The following is an 18569-nucleotide window of genomic DNA, read 5'->3' as shown; positions in this document are numbered from 1 at the left end:
TCGATGTCGATTCGGCCGAGGAAGTCGTCACTGCATTTACTACATCCATAGCATTGAATGCATGCCGCGCGGTTCTGTGTCTGGCAGGAAGCCCGCGAGTACCACAACAAATCTACTTCAGCGAACAACTCCCGCCGACTCTGTCCGCTGTACGCATGTGAGCCGTGATTCGGCGTGAGCTGCTATTTTGCTCATTTTTGAGTCGACACCATGAGTGCCATGCCGAACCCGCGCCTTAGAGGCAGCAGTCCAAAGTCATGAGCTGAGGCCAGGTATCTCCAAAACTTGACGCAGGCAGCAATTTTGACCCCGGGTGTCGGCAATTCGATGAGGCTGAAAGACCGGGGTTGTTCACCAACGTACACTTCAATGTTGACAGCTTTGACAGTTTGAACCTCGACCAGGCAGCATCGTTCCCAGAGGCCACGTCGCGATGTATCTTTTCCTTGCCGATCAGCATCCGCGTCGCGACGCAGGCTGCAAAGCACATAAATGAGCATCCATCGTGTTGTCAATTTATTGTCTTGAGTTTGCGCTGTGTGCTTGTGTGAATCAAAGCCGCACCATTGCCTGCGACGTTCACCATCATGAGCGGGATTCTCGCCCGCAGCAAGGCCCTCAGAAAATGGTTCCTCCCCAATTACTGCCACGGGCCAGAGCGGCGCGGCCTGCTGGTTGGCATCGACGCCGCTGGCAAGACGACGTTACTGTACCGCTGGAAGCTGGGCGAGGTCATAACGACAATTTCCACCATGGGCTTCAACGTCGAGACCATCCCCCGCAATAATGGATCGGATCTTGTTCTGTGGGACGTCGGAGGTACGCGCTTTCTTTTCATTCGACTTCAGCCGGCTCACGGGCAGAGTTGTGACGATTGCGTAGCGTGTGGCTGACCCGACAGCGCTGTGCAGGGTCTGAGAAGCTTCGACCCCTTCTGCGGCACTATCTCCCTTCGACAGAGTACATTCTCTTCATCCACAACTGTGCGGATAAAGAGCGGTTCGACGAGCAGATCGATGAATTTCACCGCGTGGCCAAAGGTCTGGCCGAGGGGGGCGGGCGTTACATATTCGTCATCCTCAACAAGCAGGACCTCTTGCCTCCAGCCCAAAGGCGCCACCACGTCGCCGACATAATGAGGCGCTACGAGCAAGAATCGACGAAACACGCCGACAAACTCACAATAGACGTGCTAGACCTGCCGTACCTGAGCGCCACAAAGAGCTCCGACGCGGAATTGCACGTCATCCTCGACCACGTGCAAGAATGCCTCCGGCGCGGGCCGAAGCCGCGAGCAGCCATTCCGACGTGGAATGAATCGCGGCCCGCAGCGAAGCGACCCCGGGCGGACTTGGATGATCTGAAGCGCCAGGCACGGCAGATGATTGACGCAGATGGTGCGTCCGCGGACGAGTTTTGGCAGTCGTTGGAGCGAGGTGACGTGCAGGAGTGGAATCACTACAGCCACCTACGGGCTGGATTCTTTGCCCTGGTCGAGGGTGCCACGTCCTCTATGACGCTGCTCGACTGCGCAGACGTGCTCATCAGCAAGGTTAAATACCTGGAAACCTTGAAGCCAGATCACAGTTTTCACGACGCAACACACCGGTAGGTTTCCTCTAGGGCAACCCCTCGTCAAGTTTGTTTTGATCCTTTATCTAACACCGTCCAGCACCAAGACCATCTTCTGGCTTCTCCAACTTCACCTCTCGGCGAACAAGTACGTTCAAGAAGTCCAACTCGGCAGGGACTTGACACGCGACGACTTTACCAACGTCCTTTTGCATAACCCCGAGCTGTCCGACTCGGGCCTGTGGAGGGACTACTTTTCCAAGCGCAGAATCTCTTCTCCCGACGCCAGCGAGCGTTGGCTCTTTCCAGACTTTTGGCCCCTGCCATCCGTCTACACGATGCCTTTCGCAACAGAACCCCCCGCGGTCGTCGACGAGGCCTTCCTGGAGAGCTACAGGCTCATGAGCCTCGGCCTCGCCGTGGCGCGAGAGATGCACGTATCGGCCGCGGGCTTGAACCTCGGCCCGGACGTGGTCCAGCAGCACGCGCTCAACGGGATCGAAACCGTCATAATGCGCCGACGGGCCACGGACCCCAATATCCCACCGTTCACGCCCACCAAGGCGTGGTTCTGGCTGCAGTACGTCCGCGGGTGCCTCACCGGCGCCATCATGAAGACGGGCATCCGCGCTGTTAAGGCTGTGGCCATGTGGCACGGCCTGCACACGGAAATGACGCCCGAGGAGTTTGTGGACATTTTTGGTTTCAGGGGCGACGAGTGGCAGGAGTACTACTCGCGCTTCGTGTGGGAGAGCATGCATGCGCGCGTTGGGGTTGTGATCCCGGACTTGAAGCCGCTGCCGGAGGTGCTTGCGGCGACGCTTGGGGTCCACATTGTGCTTGCGCCGAAGCCTGCTTGCGATGGAAGTGCCCAGCAGCCCAAGGCCGATGGAAGCGCGCAAAAGGCTGCGCTCAAAAGACCTACCCAGAAGCCTCTGGTCAGTGGAGCCACACAGAAGCCTGTCATGGTTCGTCGTGCGCAGAAGCCCACGGTCAAAGGAAGTGCGCAGAAGCCAGCAACGTTCAATGGGACTGCGCAGAAGCCTACAGTCACCACGATCGCCAAGAACCAGCCCTCATCCCACGCCGACGACTCTTTCGAAGACTTCATCACGGTAGACATCCACGGCGACGCGGTCGAAACGCCATCTGAAGACGACCTCGCCCTCGCCGCCGCCGTCATCATCGACGAGGCCGAGATCATCGCACTGGAAGACACCGAGGGCTCTTTCGTCAAGGGAAACAGCCACGCGCGGATGCTCCTGCGCCTCCACCGCATCCTCGCCGAAGCAGACGACCAGGCGAGGGGCTGGCCGGCGCAAGCCATCGCCGACGCGCTCGAGGTCCCCTGCGCGGGTGCCGTCGATGGCCGCACGCAGAGGACGTTTTGGGCGCGGCAGGTGCTCGGCGCGAGGATGAACCACGGGCGCAGGTCCGAGAGCTTTGAGGGGTTCGTGCTGGCGAACAAGGAGCTGGCGAACGAGGAGCTGTGGCGGGCGTATTACTCGCGGGCTGTGTGGGAGGGCGAGCAGGGCAAGAGGATGTTTGTCGAGCCTGATTGCAGGACGGGGGCGGATCAAACCCCCTGGACTTGATAGAAACAGTGCAGAGACGAGAAGAGCCCTTGGCCACGCGGGAACACGTCCCCCAGTGAATGCGTACGTTGCCCTCACAATCTGTCGCATCCGTCTCACCTCGGCGCGTGTCCCGGGCGACCAGTTGTCATTGAGGGGATTTTGCCTTTGTTCATTGTTCCTGTGTCTGTGTGTAAGCGCGTGTAAGTCGGGCTTCGGGTTATCCGTCCGCGAGAGCTGCTGGCCAGTCCACTCCACTTTGCCATCCATCACCACAAGGAAGCCAGCCACTCTCACTCATCTCACAACTTCACAACCACATCTCACTCTCCGTCATCACCCAGGTCCGCCACCTCCCCCCCCTCCCATCCAACCAGTCTGCGTCAACGTAATGGGCTCCTCCTCCACCTCCGAAGAGACGCAGCAGCAGCAGCAGCAGCAACAAGTCGCGCGCGACGCCGAGCTCATCTTCCACTACCACCAGCTGCACCACACCCCGCAGCCCTCCTCCGTCATCTTCTGCCTCTGCAGCCTCGACCTGCGCGTCGCCCAGCGCGCCGCCCAGCTGTGGCTCGACGGGCTCGCGCCCACGCTCGTCTTCTCCGGCGCCTCGGGCAAGCTCACGCGCGGGCTCTTCGGCGGGCTGCCCGAGGCGGAAGCCTTTGCCGCCGTGGCGCGCCGCATGGGCGTGCCCGAGCAAAACATCGTCGTGGAGCCGCGCGCGACAAACACGGGCGAGAACGTGCGCTTCACGCACGCGCTGCTCAAGGAGCGCGGTGTGCCCGCTGATTCGTTCATCTTGGTGCAGAAGCCGTACATGGAGAGGAGGACGTGGGCTACGTTTCGGAAGCAGTGGCCCGGCGCGGAGGGCGTGCGCATGAGTGTCACGTCGCCGCGCTTCGCTGCGTTTGAGGATTACCCGGATGAGGAGAACCCGCGCGACTTGGTCATTAATGTCATGGTTGGGGATCTCGTCCGCATACGCGACTACCCGGCGCGCGGTTTCCAGGTCGAGCAGGAGATCCCGCCCGAGGTGTGGGCGGCCATGGGACGGCTGGTGGCGGCTGGATATAACGACCACCTGCCGGACGGATTCACGTTGGACAATTAGACGGATGCAAGTCAGCAGGTTGAGGTACAGATAGATGGCGCCCCTGCCGGTGTCGGGTTGGCCGCAGCAAGCAACTTAGAGACGAGGGCATAGCGTGGCGGACATGGCACGGTTTGAATTTCACTTGGACTTTTTTGCCTTTGCAGTTGCCGCCTCTGCCGTCGTCTTGAGAAACCCCTGAAAGCTCTCAAACGCGACGGCGTCAAAGCCCTCCATCCAGCGACACTGCACATCAATATGGTCGAGGGCCACCCGCACCCGGACCCGGAACCCAAACACGCAGACCGGATCAACCATGTCATCGCCCTGCTCCTCCAGCCCCTTTTCCTTGGCCTCTGCCGCGCGCTTCTTCTTGCGCCGCCACGCCCGCGCCCACACACGATCCGCAGCCCGTCCAGTCCCCTCCATGGCCTCGCCATCCCACTCCCAAGACATGAGTTCCAGAGCGGCCACGGTGTCCCGCAAATGCTGCACAAACACGCCAATGTCATCAGGAAGCGGCGACACGCGCAAGTCGTATTCTGTCTGCGGCGGCAAGATGCTAGCGCCGCCGCCCAGCTTCACAGACGCAGCTTTAGTGCCGCGCGCGACGTCCTGCGCCGGCCGCATGGGCGCGAAGCTCCAGGCCACGGCCCACCGGCGCGTCTTGTTCCCCTGGACGAACTCGGTGACGGCAAAGTTGTGGACGCCCGCGCCGCGCAGCCGGGCGACCGTGTCAGCGACACTCGACAGGAAGCCCAGCATGGCCGTGTACCAGCGCACGCGGGTCCTCAGCGTCAGCGACTCGTCGACCAGGCGGCCCACGAAGCCGACCTCGCCGCCGGGCGTGACCATCTCGGCAGGGGAGCCGGTGCAGGCGGTGCGCGGGGGGCGGGCCTTGAGCGCCGCGCTGGCGAGCATGTCGGCCTCGGAGGCGTAGAAGGGCGGGTTGGTCATGCAGAAGTCGAGCGAGGCGAGGCCGAGGTCGTCGAGGGGGAGGACGGGCGAGGACGGGTCTCGGTGTGAGACGGTGATGCGGGCGGCGAGGTCGTTGATCTCGACGTTTTTCCTGGCCCAGGATATGCTCTCGGCGTCGGTGTCTGCCATTTCAGTCAGTCATGGGAAAGTCGAGCAGCAAGGTCCTGCGGTGAGCGTACCTGTCGCGATAAAGGACCAGGGTCGCTCTGTGCAACCGAGGAGGGGGTATATGCAGCTCGCCCCGGTGCCAATGTCGAGGCCGACGAGCTTTTGCCCGGGCGGGCTGTAAGATGATGTGTCAAGCAGGCCCTTGAGCCAGAGGATGTAATTATGCCGATTCGGAACCTTTGTTTCTTGACGTCAGCCACGCCGACTGAGCTTCCAATCCTCGGCCATGCGCATTCACACATACCGGTGGACACAGCCTATCATCCGGCAGCTCCAGTTTGAGTCCAAAGTCGAGCTTGAGCAGCGTCTTTGTGAGCTGCATGACCGCCTTGGGGTCGTTGAAGTCGAGCTCGCGGCCCTTGGTTCTGCCCCAGGTGCGGCGTCAGCGTCAACGCAATATGTAACCTCCTCACATCTTCTCAAGGGGAATGAAGAGATAGGCGATGGCAAAGCGCAGCTCACACGGCGGCAAAGTCGGGATCGCGGCGCGCCAGGTCTGCAAAGTCCGGCGCGCGGGCGTAGAGCTCGCGGAAGCGACGGTCCGTCGCGGCCTGCTGGGCGCTCGCATCGCGTGGCGGCGCGGCGTCGCGGTCCATGTGCGTGAATGGGAGCTTGTCGACGGGAGCGGGCGGGTCTGAGCCCACGGATGCTTTTCGCTTTGTCCCCATGATGGGCGGCCTGTTATGGTGAAGATGCCGGATGGCGAGGATTGACGTTTGTGAGGTCAAGTTGAGATGGCATGTCAAGCTGGGAAAGTGAGTTTTGGTGGGGCAACCAGCACCTCTCTCAGACGTGGAGGGCAGACCTGAGTGAGAGCTGATTGTGTGTACGGTCACACCAAAACTCACCTTCACCCGCGGACAACGAAACACCGTGTAAGATTGAATATGTAAACGTGTCAGGTGTACCATGTCGTGTAGCCTGTTCTCAAGGACAGGCATTCTCATCATTGCCTCATAACACATCACGATGCATCAACGCCCAAGCTCACCATCACCGCTCACCACAGCAGCACCCGCCAGCGCCACCCCTCGAGCATCCTCACGTCCTTTTCATCCACATCCTCGTCCCCCCTCTCGACCCTCTCCATCAGGCGCCTCACGCGCTTCTGCACCGTCCTGGCCACACGCAGCGACACCTCGTTCTGGAACACGTACAGCACGGCAAAGACGAAGAAGGCCACCTTGGCGAAGCTACCCGAGCCCAGGACGCCGTCCTTGATGCGCGCCATGAGGCCCTTGGACCGGCGGAAGGCGTACTCGGTGTCGTTGGATGAGAGCCGCGAGTCGTCGTCGGAGCGCGAGTCGCGGCGGAAGATGCGCCGCACGGCGGGGATGAAGGTCGCTCTGGGTAGTAGCTGCTGGTGAGCGGAATAAAACGACTTCAGGGCCGAAGGCCACTGACGTGGACAGGGGATGGAATCTCACATTATACCGCCAAAGATCCAGCGCCGCCATCGGTGGTCCTCGGCCGCCTTGACGAGCCCGCGGACCTCCTCCTGCAGCGCGCGCAGGTCGCCCAGCACGAAGCCGGCCTGGGCGCGGATGCGCGACTCGAGGCCCGCTGCGCCGCCCGACTCGCGCTGCTGTTTCTGCATGCCCGAGAGTTCCCGCAGCCCAAGCTGGCAGCTGGCCTTGATGTCGCGGACGTCCAGGTCCTGGGCGGCGACAGCCTGAGCAGCGGCAGCAGCGGCTGGCGGCGGTGGAGGAGGCGCATAGGCCTGTGGTAGCGGCTCAGGCTGCACCTGCGGCACGCCGACCATGCTGCCCGGGTGGTCGGGGATCTGGGACTCGGGGCCGAGCTGCAGCGCGATGCCGGCGCCGGGAGGAGGGCCGGGAAGGGGACCCGACACGGGGAGCGGCGCGCCGTCATATGTGCCGGGCGGCAGCGGCGGCGGCGGGAATTCCCATGGTATGCCGGTGACGACGTTGGAGGGCGAGGACTCGGGCCGGGGCTCGACGGCGGCGAGGGGCGGGCCGGACGAGCTCATGGCGATGTGTGGATGGATGGATGGGCAGATGGATGGATGTTTGCGTGGATCAGGGGGATTGAGTCAGGGACGACATGACGGCTTTGCCGGGGTGGACGATGTTGTTGTGATAATATTCGGGGGCTGGTAATGAGGTACACATGGATCATCCTGTCGAGTGTCGGTCGACTGCCACGAAGCCGGCTAGATGGATGGATGCATGGCTGGACAAGACGGATGGAACCCTTGGCCGCGCTGCGGGGCTGCCTGATGCTTTCTCTGCCTGAGATCCAATGCCAAGGTCCTGCTTGCTGGTGCGCCCACGGCTCATGCCGGGAGCTTGCATGTGGCCTGCCCACGGCCCTGTCAACTTTTGGTGAGCCTGTCTCGTCAATGTGGCTGTTGTTGAGTTGACTGGCTGCCCTGAAGACGCACGCTGCACGGAGTCATCGTCACCCACGGCAGGCCGTAGTATGTAGACATCCACGGCAAGCTGCCGACACTAACACGGGACACCGCTTCGCAAACAATCCTGTTCCAGACGGCATTCGCGTCAGAGCTCATCCACGGCTGTAGACCCAGCCCATTGCCGAGTTATACCTTTGTACAATCAAAGGAACGCACCCATTCAGCCGCACCGCTCATGATGGTCACCGCCAGGGGCAGCAAACCGGGCGCGGTCCAGCAAACGCCTCCAAAGCGCCAGGGCCCATCAGCCACGGAGGCAGCCCAAGCCCCGAGGCAGGCAAACACCTGCGTCTGTCAATTCCCCCGCAATCATCAGGGTCCCACCGACTTACACCAGCTCGACACCCTGGCAGCCTCCATCGTCTCTCCAGCCCGGTCTCGCAGCAGAGAACAGAAAAATCAACGTTGGGGAGTGCAAGAATTGCGACAATGCACCCGCGCTGGAGTTGCCAAACGCCAAACCTAACCGACTCTCTCCCACAGCAGCCACCAGAAACACTGGCAACAGAAGCTTGCGTGGCTCCGGCGCCAAGGAGTCACTGCTCGCAAGGCACCAGCCGGCCTCCACCAACGCCGTGGTGTGCCTGGCCATGGCTGCCGGTACAGCCTCAATTCGTGGCGCTTCAGCTGTGCGCCCAGGCACACACGCCAACAACTATATAAGCAAAGAGCCTCTGCCGTCCTCGTCGTTCAAGCTCCCTCGGTAGACAAACGAAAATGAATCCCTCACACACACCCAACATGGACGCGGTCAACAAGCTCGAGTTCCACGTCCGCAAGCTCCCCACACGCTCCGTCACACTCTTCCCCACCAGAGCCCAGGTCAGCAGGGAACTGGCAAGCGTCCAGCTCAAGGTGAGTCGCCGTCCAATCTACCACTCTTCATCCGTCAACCTCGACTGACCCCCTCTCAGCCCGGCACCAACGAAATCACCGTCCTCGGCCTCACCCCCACCGCCGACCGCGACTCGGTCCGCGTCGAGACGGCCAGCAGCGTCGCCATCAGCGACGTCCTCGTCGAGTCGCTCCCCAACCGCGACATATGGCAAGACATCTACCCTAGCGACTCGGAGTCGGAGTCAGACGACCACGATGACGACTGGGAGGCGCCCTTCCGCTGGGACGAGGGCGCGGAGCTCCAGGCCGGCCGTCGCCGCCTCGAGCACCTCCGCGACGCCCTCGACCTCGCCAACGAGAAGATTGCCAACGCCGAGGCCCGCCTCAAGTACCTCGACGCCTACGGCAAGACCCTAGAGCGCAAGCGCAGCGTGCCCGTCGCCGACGGGCTCGATGCGTACAAGCAGGAGCGCGCCAAGCTGCACGACGACATCATGGAAGGTCGCCGCGAGAGACGCGACGCCGACCGCGCCGTCACCGAGCACGCGAGGGACCTGGACTCCCTGGTGTGCAAAGACGGTGTCGCGGAGAGGAAGGCGCGCAAGGCGTGGGAGCGCGATCGCAAGCCCAAGACGCAGGCCAAGGAGAAGCGCGCCCGGCAGCGCATGGAGCGGGCCAAGGAGCGGGCGCGCATCCGCCGCGAGCGCGAGGACTTTTGGCCCAAGTTCTGCTACGCCGTGCGCATCACCATCGAGGCCGGCGCGCCCTTTACCCCGGGGTCCTCGCGCCGCGCCTCCGTGGCGACGACTGACGTGGACGTGACCAAGCTGGACGGCACAGAGGCCGGCGACGTCTCCTCGCCGCTCAGCTGCGACCTGGTCCTGTCCTACGTGACGTCGTCGGCGTACTGGACGCCCTCGTACGACCTCAAGCTGTCGACGACCAACAACACGGGCGCGCTCAGCTTCGAGGCGGAGCTGCACAACGCCACCTCCGAGACGTGGTCCAACTGCCGCGTCTCCCTGTCCACCTCGCAGGCCACCTTTTCCGGGCTCGACGACGCCGTGCCGGAGCTCACGCCATGGCGCCTCGGCCTCATGAGCCAGAACCCGCACTTTGGACGCACCGACATTGCGCAGCAGATCCTGCGCAGCAACAAGGAGCTCGAGAGCACCGCCCAGTGGAAGGAGCAGCGCCAGCGCCAGACGGACGCGCAGCGGCCCCGCGTAGAGTTGTTTGGCAGGGAACAGGACCGGTTCAGCGCGCGGCAGGAGGCGTACGCCGCGGCTCGTCTGCAGCTGCAGGAAGAACAAGACGGCGACGACGGCAATCCGTTTCAGCAGAGAAGCTCCGTCAAGCAAATGTTCAAGAAGAAGGCCTGGGCGCCGCCGCCGCCGCCACCCATGCCCGCAGCGGCACCAGCACGGGCGCTCCCCGCCGCAAAGTCGAGGGCAGCGCCTGGCGCGAGCCTGGACAGCATGGCGATGCAGTCGGGCGCGCTGCAGCGGAACATCAGCCAGGTCCTCGAGCGCGGAGAGAAGATGGATAGCCTCGGTGGCGGCGGTGGTCCCCGGGGGGGCTTATTCGGAAGCGGCGACGGCGGCGGCGACGAGTCCGACGACGACGATGACGACGAGTCCAACGAGTCCAGCCACACTGGCAGCGTCGTCGAAGAAACGGGCATGACCACGACGTTCGACCTCCCCGGGCTCAAGACGCTCGCGCCCAAGCACACGTCGACCAAGTCGCCCGTCGCGCGCACCACCTTCACGGGCGTGGCCTACAGCCACACCGTCGTGGCCAAGTACAAGCCCGTGGCGTTCCTGCAGGCGCGGCTGCGCAACACGTCGCGCATGACGCTCTTCCGCGGGCGCGCCGGCCTGACGCTCGACGGCAGCTTCCTCGGCAAGGCGACGCTGCCGCGCTGCAGCCCCGGCGCCGACATGACGCTCAGCCTGGGCGTCGACCCGGCCGTCAAGGTCGCGTACCCGAAGCCCGGGGTGCGCCGCGGCACGGCGGGCCTGTTTAGCAAGGAGAATACGTGGGTGTATACGCGCAGCGTCCTGCTGCACAACACGCGCGGCGCCGCGGCCGCCCCCAGTGCCGCCGCCGCTGGCGGACACTCGCACTCGTCGGCGTCACCACCGTCGTCGTCGTCGTCATCGGCAGTCTCCATCACGGTGCGCGATCAGGTGCCCGTCTCGCAGGACGACAAGCTGCGCGTCGAGGTGCTCACGCCGCAGGGCCTGTCGCTGGGCGGCGGCGTCGTGGCGGCGGGCTCGGCGGGGCTCGAGGCCCGGGACGGCCCCGGGTCCGGCGCCGGCGGCCGGGACTGGGGCCGCGCCGCGGCGAGCCTCAAGCGCGACGGCGAGGTCAAGTGGGAGGTAAGCCTCAAGCCCGGCCGGGCGGTGCGCCTGGCCCTCGAGTTTGCCGTCGCGTTTCCGACGGGCACGTACCCGTTCAACGACGACCGGGAGCAGTGAGTGCGGAAGGGACGCGGCGGGGGATTTTGGATGGCTGGAGGTAAGTGAGCAAGAGAATCGTGTAGATTGCACGCTGTGCTGTAACTTATAGCGCCAGAAACAGTCATTTTGAATTCATCATATCTAGATAGCGGCACCCTCGTCCCGCCCCTCGTCCCCTCGTGATCCCTTGCCCTCCCCTTAAATCCCTTCCATCGTGAACAAGCCCGCCCCCTCAGCGACTACTCCATCGCCAAAACGCCCACCCCAAGAACCCCAACCCCGGCAACCAATGCCCCCACGCCTTGCCCTGCAACTCCCTCCCGCCATGCGCCCATATAACAAACCCGTCGCCAATGGCCGCAAACGAGAGCACGCCCACGAGCGTCGTCACGGCGGGCTCGTTGCCCTGGTACTGCAGCGCCAGCAGCGCGGCCCCGTACGTCAGCTCCCGGATGCCCTTGAGGTACATGAGCGGCGAGGCGAAGCTCCCGTCGCCGCCGCCGACGCCACCGCCGCCGCCGCTGGGCCCGGACAGCTTGACGCTCACGGGGGCGATGGTCTCGAGCGGCAGGCCGAAGCGGGCGTACTCGCGGCGCGGGGCGAGGAGGGCGCTGAGGCTGAGGCCGAGAAAGGCGGTGCCGAAGAGGTAGGACGGTATGGGCGAGAATGATGATGTCGCCATTTCTTTTCTTTCTTCTTGCGTTGCTCTGCTTTGCTTTTGCTCTGCTGTGGCAGCCGGTACGCCCGGTGTGATGGTGATGTGGGCGCGATGCTATTCGGAGGGGGTTTTTGGTGAGACGACGGTGAGCAATATGATGGGCGCGCTCAATGGGACGGCATGGGCGACGCGAAAGTAGGGACTTATATGACAGAACCAGCGGGCGCCGGCCGCCCGGCCTGGCACCAATGTTGGAAATGGCCGGGTTGGTCGCTACCGACGGCGACGGCGAATGCCCAGCTGGGCGTGGACCCAACGTGCATATGCAGCATAAGCTCAACGCCGGCCGGGCCTCATTGTGGTGTTGGCACTGTTCTGGACATGATTTTTTACCACGTACATACGCAGGCGCAATTCCACATACTACGTGTGGGGTACATAATGCGGCAGTTGACGGTGGACACAGCACACCTTGGACACCGTGCGTTCAAGTCCGCGGACCGAGCCGTAATATGGAGTCTGGAGTCTGGGGTTTCCCTCACATGCACGGATATGTCTGCGTCTTCTCTTAGGATGCTGGGACAAGGGCTGTTGCAGAAGTATTAATTGCCTGGTCCTTATGACGCAGCCCGCTTCTGCATTGTCTGCGCTCTGCAGGAACTTTCGTGCTCACGATAGCCTCGACTTTGTACTGTAGTCATATACGACGAACTCTCGAGTCTCAGCCGCCGGAGCTTGGACCCAGACCGCTAGGGTGACTTATTCTCAACCAACACCACGACAGACAAGGATATAACAACTCGTGCCACTCAAATACACATCCGCCCGTCAATCCGCTCGTCAACCACCTCCCCCTCCACCGCCTCCCCCTCCGCCCGCCGCCGCGCGGTGCCGCCGCCTCCTCGCCTTCTCGTACAGCGCCACGCACGTCGTCACCACCATGACATCAAAGTCGCGGCCCAGCTGCGCGTTGATCTGCAGCACGCCACACGACGAGAAGCCGCGCTCGCTCGTGAACACGGCCAGCACCTTGCCTTCGTCCTCCTCTGCTCCTCTTCCGCCGCCGTGACCCACCTCAACCAGCTTCAGGTTGCGGCCGCTCAACGACGACACGCTCGCCCCGTCGGCGCCCACCTTGCGGGTGCGCTTCCACGCAAACTCGCGCCGCGTCTGCCCACGCCTGCCGCCGCCGTCGTCGTTCCCTGCACCCAGCGTCATCGCCCACCGGTGCTCCGAGTGCCGCAGGTTCTCCTTGGTCATGTCCTCCCAGCGCGTCGCCGCCAACCCGCCTGCCCCTCCGCCTGCACCTCCGCCGTCCGCAGCTCGCCCCGACGGGTCGCCGAGTCCAATCTTGAAGTCCCCGGAAAACTTGGGCATGTGCGCGACGGCCACGACGTTGCCGCCCGACGTCTTGCCTTCGTGCACCGTCAGGTCTGGCTTGCTCGGCGTAAACGACGAGATGTCGATGTAGAAGGCCTGCTGTCCGTCGGTGGAAGAGACGTCGTAGTGGCGCGTGAAGGAGGTGCGGTTGACTTGAAACTGCCGCGGGGGTGCGGCGACCTGTTGTTGTGCCATGGTTGAGCCCTCTTTAATTATGTCGAGAGCCCCGTGCTTGTTACACGGCAGGTAGGAATATCATTGATGAATGGTGGCGCGATCAGGTTGCCTGACGTTGACCTGGACAAGGCAGGACGACCGGCTTTATAGCGTACGTGAGACTGCTCCTCGTTTGCCCTTTTTAGACAACAGAAGCTCACTACCAAGTCTGACATGAGCTAGTGGCTAGCTTTCGATCAGCGGCTTCATCAAGTCTCACCAATGCAACCCAAGATGGGTGGGATGTCCACGTCTCCAATGTCAAGATACGAATCACGGCGTGACGTCAAGGGTAGGACGGTCTGGCCTTCAACGAGCTGGTGCCGTGGCTTGGCGGGGCGGCGGGCGGAGCAAACCAGCCTTACAGGGGATCGACTGCCGCGTTCCGGCTGTCGTGCCCTGGGGCGTCGGCACCTAGCGCCCGTTGTGGAAGCATGGAATGCGCGCCTCCGGGGCTGTGTCACCCACCAGCACGGCTGCGTTACGGCAGCGGGCAGCCACAGCCCCAGCTTCCAGGTTCTCAACCGCCCCTCATCATCCGTCGCTCACTCGTGGAGGAGTTATTTCCGCATCTCTCGTCCCCGTCCTCAGTGAGACGTAGAGGAATATCACATCACCATGGCCCGCTTCCGCCTCACCGAGGCCCTCATCGCCTCCGACCCAGACGGCTTCCAGCGCGCCACCCAGTCCCCCTTCCTCCGCAACGCCGCCCGCGGCGCCGTCCCCAAGGACGTGCTCGGCCGCTGGCTCGCCAACGACCGCCTGTACATCCACGGCTACATCCGGGGCATCGGCCGTCTGCTGAGCTTCCTCGCCCTGCCGCAGACGGTGCCAGAGCGATCCGCGGCCAGCGGCGCCGAGGACGACGACGAGGATCGCGAGACGCCCGCCACGCGCCTGCTGGCCTGGATGATCGACGCGCTCGTCAACATCCGCCGCGAGGAGCGCTTCTTCGTCGACACGGCGCACGACTTTGGCATCGTCGTCAACCTCCCCGCTTCGGCGGAGGGACGCGTCCCCGACGAGGCAAAGATTGAGGGCCTGCGCCGCTTCGAGGCACTTTTCGCGGGTCTGGGGCCCGGGCGGGGAGATGTCCTGCCCTGGCTGGAGTGTGCCGTCGTGTTTTATGGCACGGAAAAGTGCTATCTTGATGCATGGTCGTATGCCAAGAGTCTGCTCCAGGAGGGCGCTGACCCGGCCGCAGACGCCGATGGGGGCGCGCTGCGAAAGGAGTTTATCCCGAACTGGACGTCTGAGGAGTTTATCGAGTTTGTGGACGAGCTAGGGGACCTCATTAACGAGGCTGTTGAAATTGAGATACGCCAACGCGGCGAAGGCGCCAAGCAGGAGATACTCGAGCGGTCACTAGCAAAATGGCGAGAACTATTGGCCGCGGAGCAGGCGTTTTGGCCAGCCATGCAAGGATAACTGTAATGGGTTCATCAATTCATGGTATCATGCAGCTATCTCCCGCCACCGCCAGACAGCCAGGTGGTCAGGTTCTGTATCGACTTTACTCTAAGAACGCCATGTTCTTTGAAAAGATCATCAAGAGTCTGCCCGCGGTGGTCTTCTACGCTTGCAGTTCCTGCAGAGTGGTTCTCGGGATCCAGAAGGACAGGGCTCCAGCCCGCATTCCTGGCGCCGACCACGTCCTTGGCGTGCTCGTCGCCGACGTACACCTTCCGCCACGTCTTGCTGACCTCAGCTTCGATCTCGTCCTCGGACTTGCCCTCCCGCGAAGCTAAGATGCGAACGAGCAGCCCGCTCGCAGCGTCAAAGATGCGCCGGTCCGGCTTCTCGACGCCCACATCGTACGACATGCAGTGGAAGTCGACGTCGTAGTCGCGCTGTGCGAGCGCACTGGGGTCCACGTCGGTGCCGTATCTCAGTGGGCTGACGTGGAGGTCAAATGACGCTAGGATGTCCGGAACGCGGTCGTCCGAGTTCGTAATGACGCCGATAACGATCCTGTCGAAATGCCTCGTGTGATCCGGCCGCTTGAGGGCTCTGAGGATGGATGCGAGATTCGGCTCTGCGTCGTATCCTTCCTTGGACGCGAAGCGATGCAGCAGCTTGGGGGCGAGATCCTTTGGGAGTGAGTGGTTGTTGGTCAACGGTGTAAAGGTCTTGTGAATGATCTATGCGGCGCTGTCAGCTCTAAATCCCATGCACCTAACGGATGAAAGCTGGCTCGAACGGACGTTTGTCCACCACTTCGTTGCACCAAGACCCGTCGCCCGGCCGTAGTTGGGGTTCCGCTTGGCCTCATCCTTGAACGCCGACTTGAGAGACGCCTCGAGCTCGCTGTCGCTGAAGCCCGTGACGCCGCATTGCCGCGCGACCTCGGCGTACTGCTGTGCGACGGAGCGCTTGGGCCGGAACAGGGTGCCGAAGGCGTCGAAGCAGAGCAGGAGATGCGGCCTCGCCATGGCAATGTCGGCGTCGTCCGAGTGGCGTACAATGGAGCGAGTTCATTACATGGGGTTCCTTGACTGAGACGATGGCGCTAGAAATTGTCGCCGAAATGGATGAGTCAGCCAGACAGGCGCTAAATCGATTCGCGTCTTCGCAGCGACAGCCTGGAGACACCAACCGCCAATCCGTTCTTTTCAGTGCCCTTTCCTCTTATACGAACTGCGCCGGGCCACATGTGAGACGTCGATTTGTTCATAGAACAACGAAATGCGCTTCTACGCTGTGCCAAGGCTCTCACCCCAGATACATGGAAATTTCTGCGTGCTCGAGATCAGTACTGTGTTCCACTTGCCGATTCCATCATTCCATCCACGCTGTCAGGGAGTCGAGTTAGATGCGACGTCCTGACTGAGCAAGCTATCCGCCCCGGACTTTCTGCTCAATGCCATTTCCAATTCCGACTCCTGCCCTGGCCTAATCCTCCAAAGATCTTTCTTGTCGATTTTGGGACCTTGTACCTCCGAATCCGTCGGCCCAGATCTGAGGCCGAGGGTGAGGTGACACATGTCGCGTACGATTAGCCCTCGTTAGGGTCAAAGGAACTGCACGTCTCCCAACCTGCTTCCTCCTCGGAGCCATCCTCCTCATCTTCTTCATCCTCGGATTTGCCCTCTTCCTCTTCTTCTTCGGACTCATCCTCTTCGGACTCATCCTCTTCTTCCCCTTCAACGTCGTTCTTTCCTTCCTTCTGCGCAGCCCGCACAGAATATTGCTCCAGTAGCAGCCGATGAATTTCTCCGACGGCCTTGTCACCGTGAAATGTCGCAATAGGAACGACTTCCCAGCCGCGTGTGCTCGCAAGTTGTACCAATTGGCGTGCCTCTTTACTGACCGCAATCCCGATGTCTTTAACGGATGGCCACACTCGTGGTTTCGAGAAGCAGCGCACTGTCATTTCACCGTCGTCTTCGAAGTAGAGTTCCTGGACACACGCTTTGGTCGCAAACCATTCCCAATTGAAGGAAGTCGTTATTCTCGTGAATCGGTCCGACATGTTTTGGTAGTAGATGACCCTCTTTAAGTTCTTGAACCGTGCCAGAAACAAGATGGCCCGACAATCCGCGGTTATATCGTTGATGGTCACAATTGTCACGCTCTCGACAAAACTGCGGTGCAACCCATACATCCTGGGATCTGGAAGGCCGTTGTAGTCATGGATGAAATGAACGGCATCTCTTTCTTTCCTGAATCGCACCATGCCCTTGATATTTGCTCTACAGGCTTGTTGCTCGAGCGGTACGTGTAAGCCGATTCGTTCTCGGAATCGAGCCAAACGTTTCATGTTCACGTCCGTCCGTGCTCCAAAGATTAGGACATCGGGCAATGCGCGTGAGACGAGCCGCCGGGTTTCTCGGTGCAGGGCCAGAAGGGTTCTTGTTGTCTCCGTTGTCTCTCGAAGTAACCTCGTTTTCTGGACCGAGATCTTGGCACCTGGGACGAACAGACCGACCACGAAGTAAAGTATAACCCGACCATCGTCAGTGATGGGCGGACAAAAGATTCGCCAGATTTCGAGCCGCAGTGCCTTGGGCAAGTCCATGAACCGAAATGGTTCCTGTGGGCTGGACGGGGCGGAGCGTCGTTGGTCGGCCATGGTGGGTTTAGCGTTGTGGCGCGACCGCCAGCTGTACGTGAAGGTGTGTTTCGGGCTTGTCAAACCGTTTGAAGTGCTCCGGCAGTTCGGCGGGCATTCGCGAGGCCTCGTACGCCAGACTCCAATGCCTGAACAAGAACACGCCGTAACGCGAGCCAGGAATGGCGAGCACGAACACTCATCGTCTAAAATGCATATTGGTAGGAACAACATGGACGTTACACCAATACAATCACGTGGAACGCAGGGCATTAACGGGGTTGTGCCCTATGGGCCTCATGCCCTTACTGGGGAGCATTGCTGGAGCATGGGTTATCCAACAACTTGCAGTGGCTTGCATCCTCCCCGTGTCGCCATGGCAGCTCATTGCCTTCATGAGATACTCGAACAACCTTCAATGGCAGGCCGAGCCCAACAAAGTCCACAAGAATGAGATGTGAACACATGACGCCTTGAAAGCAACTGGCCGTCTGGGACAAGAGGGCGGCGAGTGCGGCAGTGCTGTGGCTGCCTGTCACAGCTTGGGCGCTGGGTGTGGCGGTGGAGGTGGCAACCTGGAAGCTGCCTGTGGTGGCCCGCGAGCTCCCTCCCAAAGCGGGAATCGCCTCCCAAGTTCCCAACAAGTCAACGAGGTCGTTCCTGGTGCCTCCGCAGTCCGCAGCAGCAGCACACCTCGACGCACACAACCTTAACCGGCTATTTTTAACCTTAGCTGCGCAAGCTACACTGCCATCCCGTGGAGGCCCTGGAAATGCCGTCGAAGCATCGCAGTCGCGGCTCCGCCCGCTCGCGTGACGACCCGGTTACGTGGACCCTTCGGAGCCTCACCAACGTCCCCGAACCTCAGGAACGATGCGGACAAGGAGACACAGCTCTGTCCCAGCCGCGGTCGGCACGTTGTGCAATGACGACGCCGAGTGGCTGGCAGCAGTGGCCCAGCTGACAGCCCCCATGCCACCCACGGCCCCAGATGCAGGCCCTCGCGGCGTCAGGCGCTTCGCTCACAGGAGGATTCAGAGTGCCTCCCACGGCTGCTCTCGTTTTACCCTTTTCGGCATACGATTCGCAGCCCGTCCGTCAGACGGCGCATCCGAGCCGCGATCACACAGGGGGGCGACGGGC

The 18569-nt window shown here is 62.0% G+C and overlaps 10 protein-coding genes across 10 annotated transcripts; 4 read left to right on the top strand and 6 right to left on the bottom strand.

The window, feature by feature from the left end:
* Positions 1–587: 587 nt before the first annotated feature.
* Positions 588–3167, top strand: PLICBS_004744 (ubiquitinyl hydrolase 1; the record flags this gene model as incomplete). The annotated part of the gene is made up of 3 exons (XM_065600580.1): positions 588–819; positions 912–1608; positions 1673–3167. 3 exons carry the CDS (start codon positions 588–590, stop codon positions 3165–3167), a joined length of 2424 nt encoding a protein of 807 aa, XP_065456652.1.
* Positions 3168–3537: 370 nt separating this feature from the next.
* On the top strand, positions 3538–4257 carry PLICBS_004743 (uncharacterized protein; the record flags this gene model as incomplete). Its single annotated transcript, XM_018325882.2, has 1 exon — positions 3538–4257. The coding sequence occupies one exon, from the start codon at positions 3538–3540 to the stop codon at positions 4255–4257; it is 720 nt and encodes a 239-aa protein (XP_018175634.2).
* A 120-nt stretch (positions 4258–4377) lies between these two features.
* PLICBS_004742 (uncharacterized protein) lies at positions 4378–6050 on the bottom strand (the record flags this gene model as incomplete). The annotated part of the gene is made up of 4 exons (XM_018325883.2): positions 4378–5336; positions 5394–5559; positions 5627–5747; positions 5845–6050. 4 exons carry the CDS (start codon positions 6048–6050, stop codon positions 4378–4380), a joined length of 1452 nt encoding a protein of 483 aa, XP_018175635.2.
* A 332-nt stretch (positions 6051–6382) lies between these two features.
* PLICBS_004741 (uncharacterized protein) lies at positions 6383–7372 on the bottom strand (the record flags this gene model as incomplete). Its single annotated transcript, XM_065600579.1, has 2 exons — positions 6383–6728; positions 6810–7372. The coding sequence occupies 2 exons, from the start codon at positions 7370–7372 to the stop codon at positions 6383–6385; spliced, it is 909 nt and encodes a 302-aa protein (XP_065456651.1).
* A 1188-nt stretch (positions 7373–8560) lies between these two features.
* On the top strand, positions 8561–11139 carry PLICBS_004740 (uncharacterized protein; the record flags this gene model as incomplete). Its single annotated transcript, XM_018325885.2, has 2 exons — positions 8561–8674; positions 8734–11139. 2 exons carry the CDS (start codon positions 8561–8563, stop codon positions 11137–11139), a joined length of 2520 nt encoding a protein of 839 aa, XP_018175637.2.
* Positions 11140–11353: 214 nt separating this feature from the next.
* PLICBS_004739 (uncharacterized protein) lies at positions 11354–11803 on the bottom strand (the record flags this gene model as incomplete). The annotated part of the gene is made up of 1 exon (XM_065600578.1): positions 11354–11803. One exon carries the CDS (start codon positions 11801–11803, stop codon positions 11354–11356), a length of 450 nt encoding a protein of 149 aa, XP_065456650.1.
* Positions 11804–12619: 816 nt separating this feature from the next.
* PLICBS_004738 (uncharacterized protein) lies at positions 12620–13354 on the bottom strand (the record flags this gene model as incomplete). The annotated part of the gene is made up of 1 exon (XM_018325886.2): positions 12620–13354. The coding sequence occupies one exon, from the start codon at positions 13352–13354 to the stop codon at positions 12620–12622; it is 735 nt and encodes a 244-aa protein (XP_018175638.2).
* A 639-nt stretch (positions 13355–13993) lies between these two features.
* Positions 13994–14803, top strand: PLICBS_004737 (uncharacterized protein; the record flags this gene model as incomplete). The annotated part of the gene is made up of 1 exon (XM_018325887.1): positions 13994–14803. The coding sequence occupies one exon, from the start codon at positions 13994–13996 to the stop codon at positions 14801–14803; it is 810 nt and encodes a 269-aa protein (XP_018175639.1).
* Positions 14804–14838: 35 nt separating this feature from the next.
* Positions 14839–15807, bottom strand: PLICBS_004736 (uncharacterized protein; the record flags this gene model as incomplete). The annotated part of the gene is made up of 2 exons (XM_018325888.1): positions 14839–15516; positions 15580–15807. 2 exons carry the CDS (start codon positions 15805–15807, stop codon positions 14839–14841), a joined length of 906 nt encoding a protein of 301 aa, XP_018175640.1.
* A 563-nt stretch (positions 15808–16370) lies between these two features.
* On the bottom strand, positions 16371–16979 carry PLICBS_004735 (uncharacterized protein; the record flags this gene model as incomplete). Its single annotated transcript, XM_018325889.1, has 1 exon — positions 16371–16979. The coding sequence occupies one exon, from the start codon at positions 16977–16979 to the stop codon at positions 16371–16373; it is 609 nt and encodes a 202-aa protein (XP_018175641.1).
* Positions 16980–18569: the final 1590 nt, after the last annotated feature.

The sequence above is a fragment of the Purpureocillium lilacinum genome, assembly GCF_023168085.1.
Source record: "Purpureocillium lilacinum CBS 284.36 DNA, scaffold_3, whole genome shotgun sequence".
NCBI lineage: Eukaryota > Fungi > Ascomycota > Sordariomycetes > Hypocreales > Ophiocordycipitaceae > Purpureocillium > Purpureocillium lilacinum.
The sequence above is the reverse complement of the archived record's forward strand: the minus strand, read 5'-3'. Positions and strand labels throughout refer to the sequence as shown.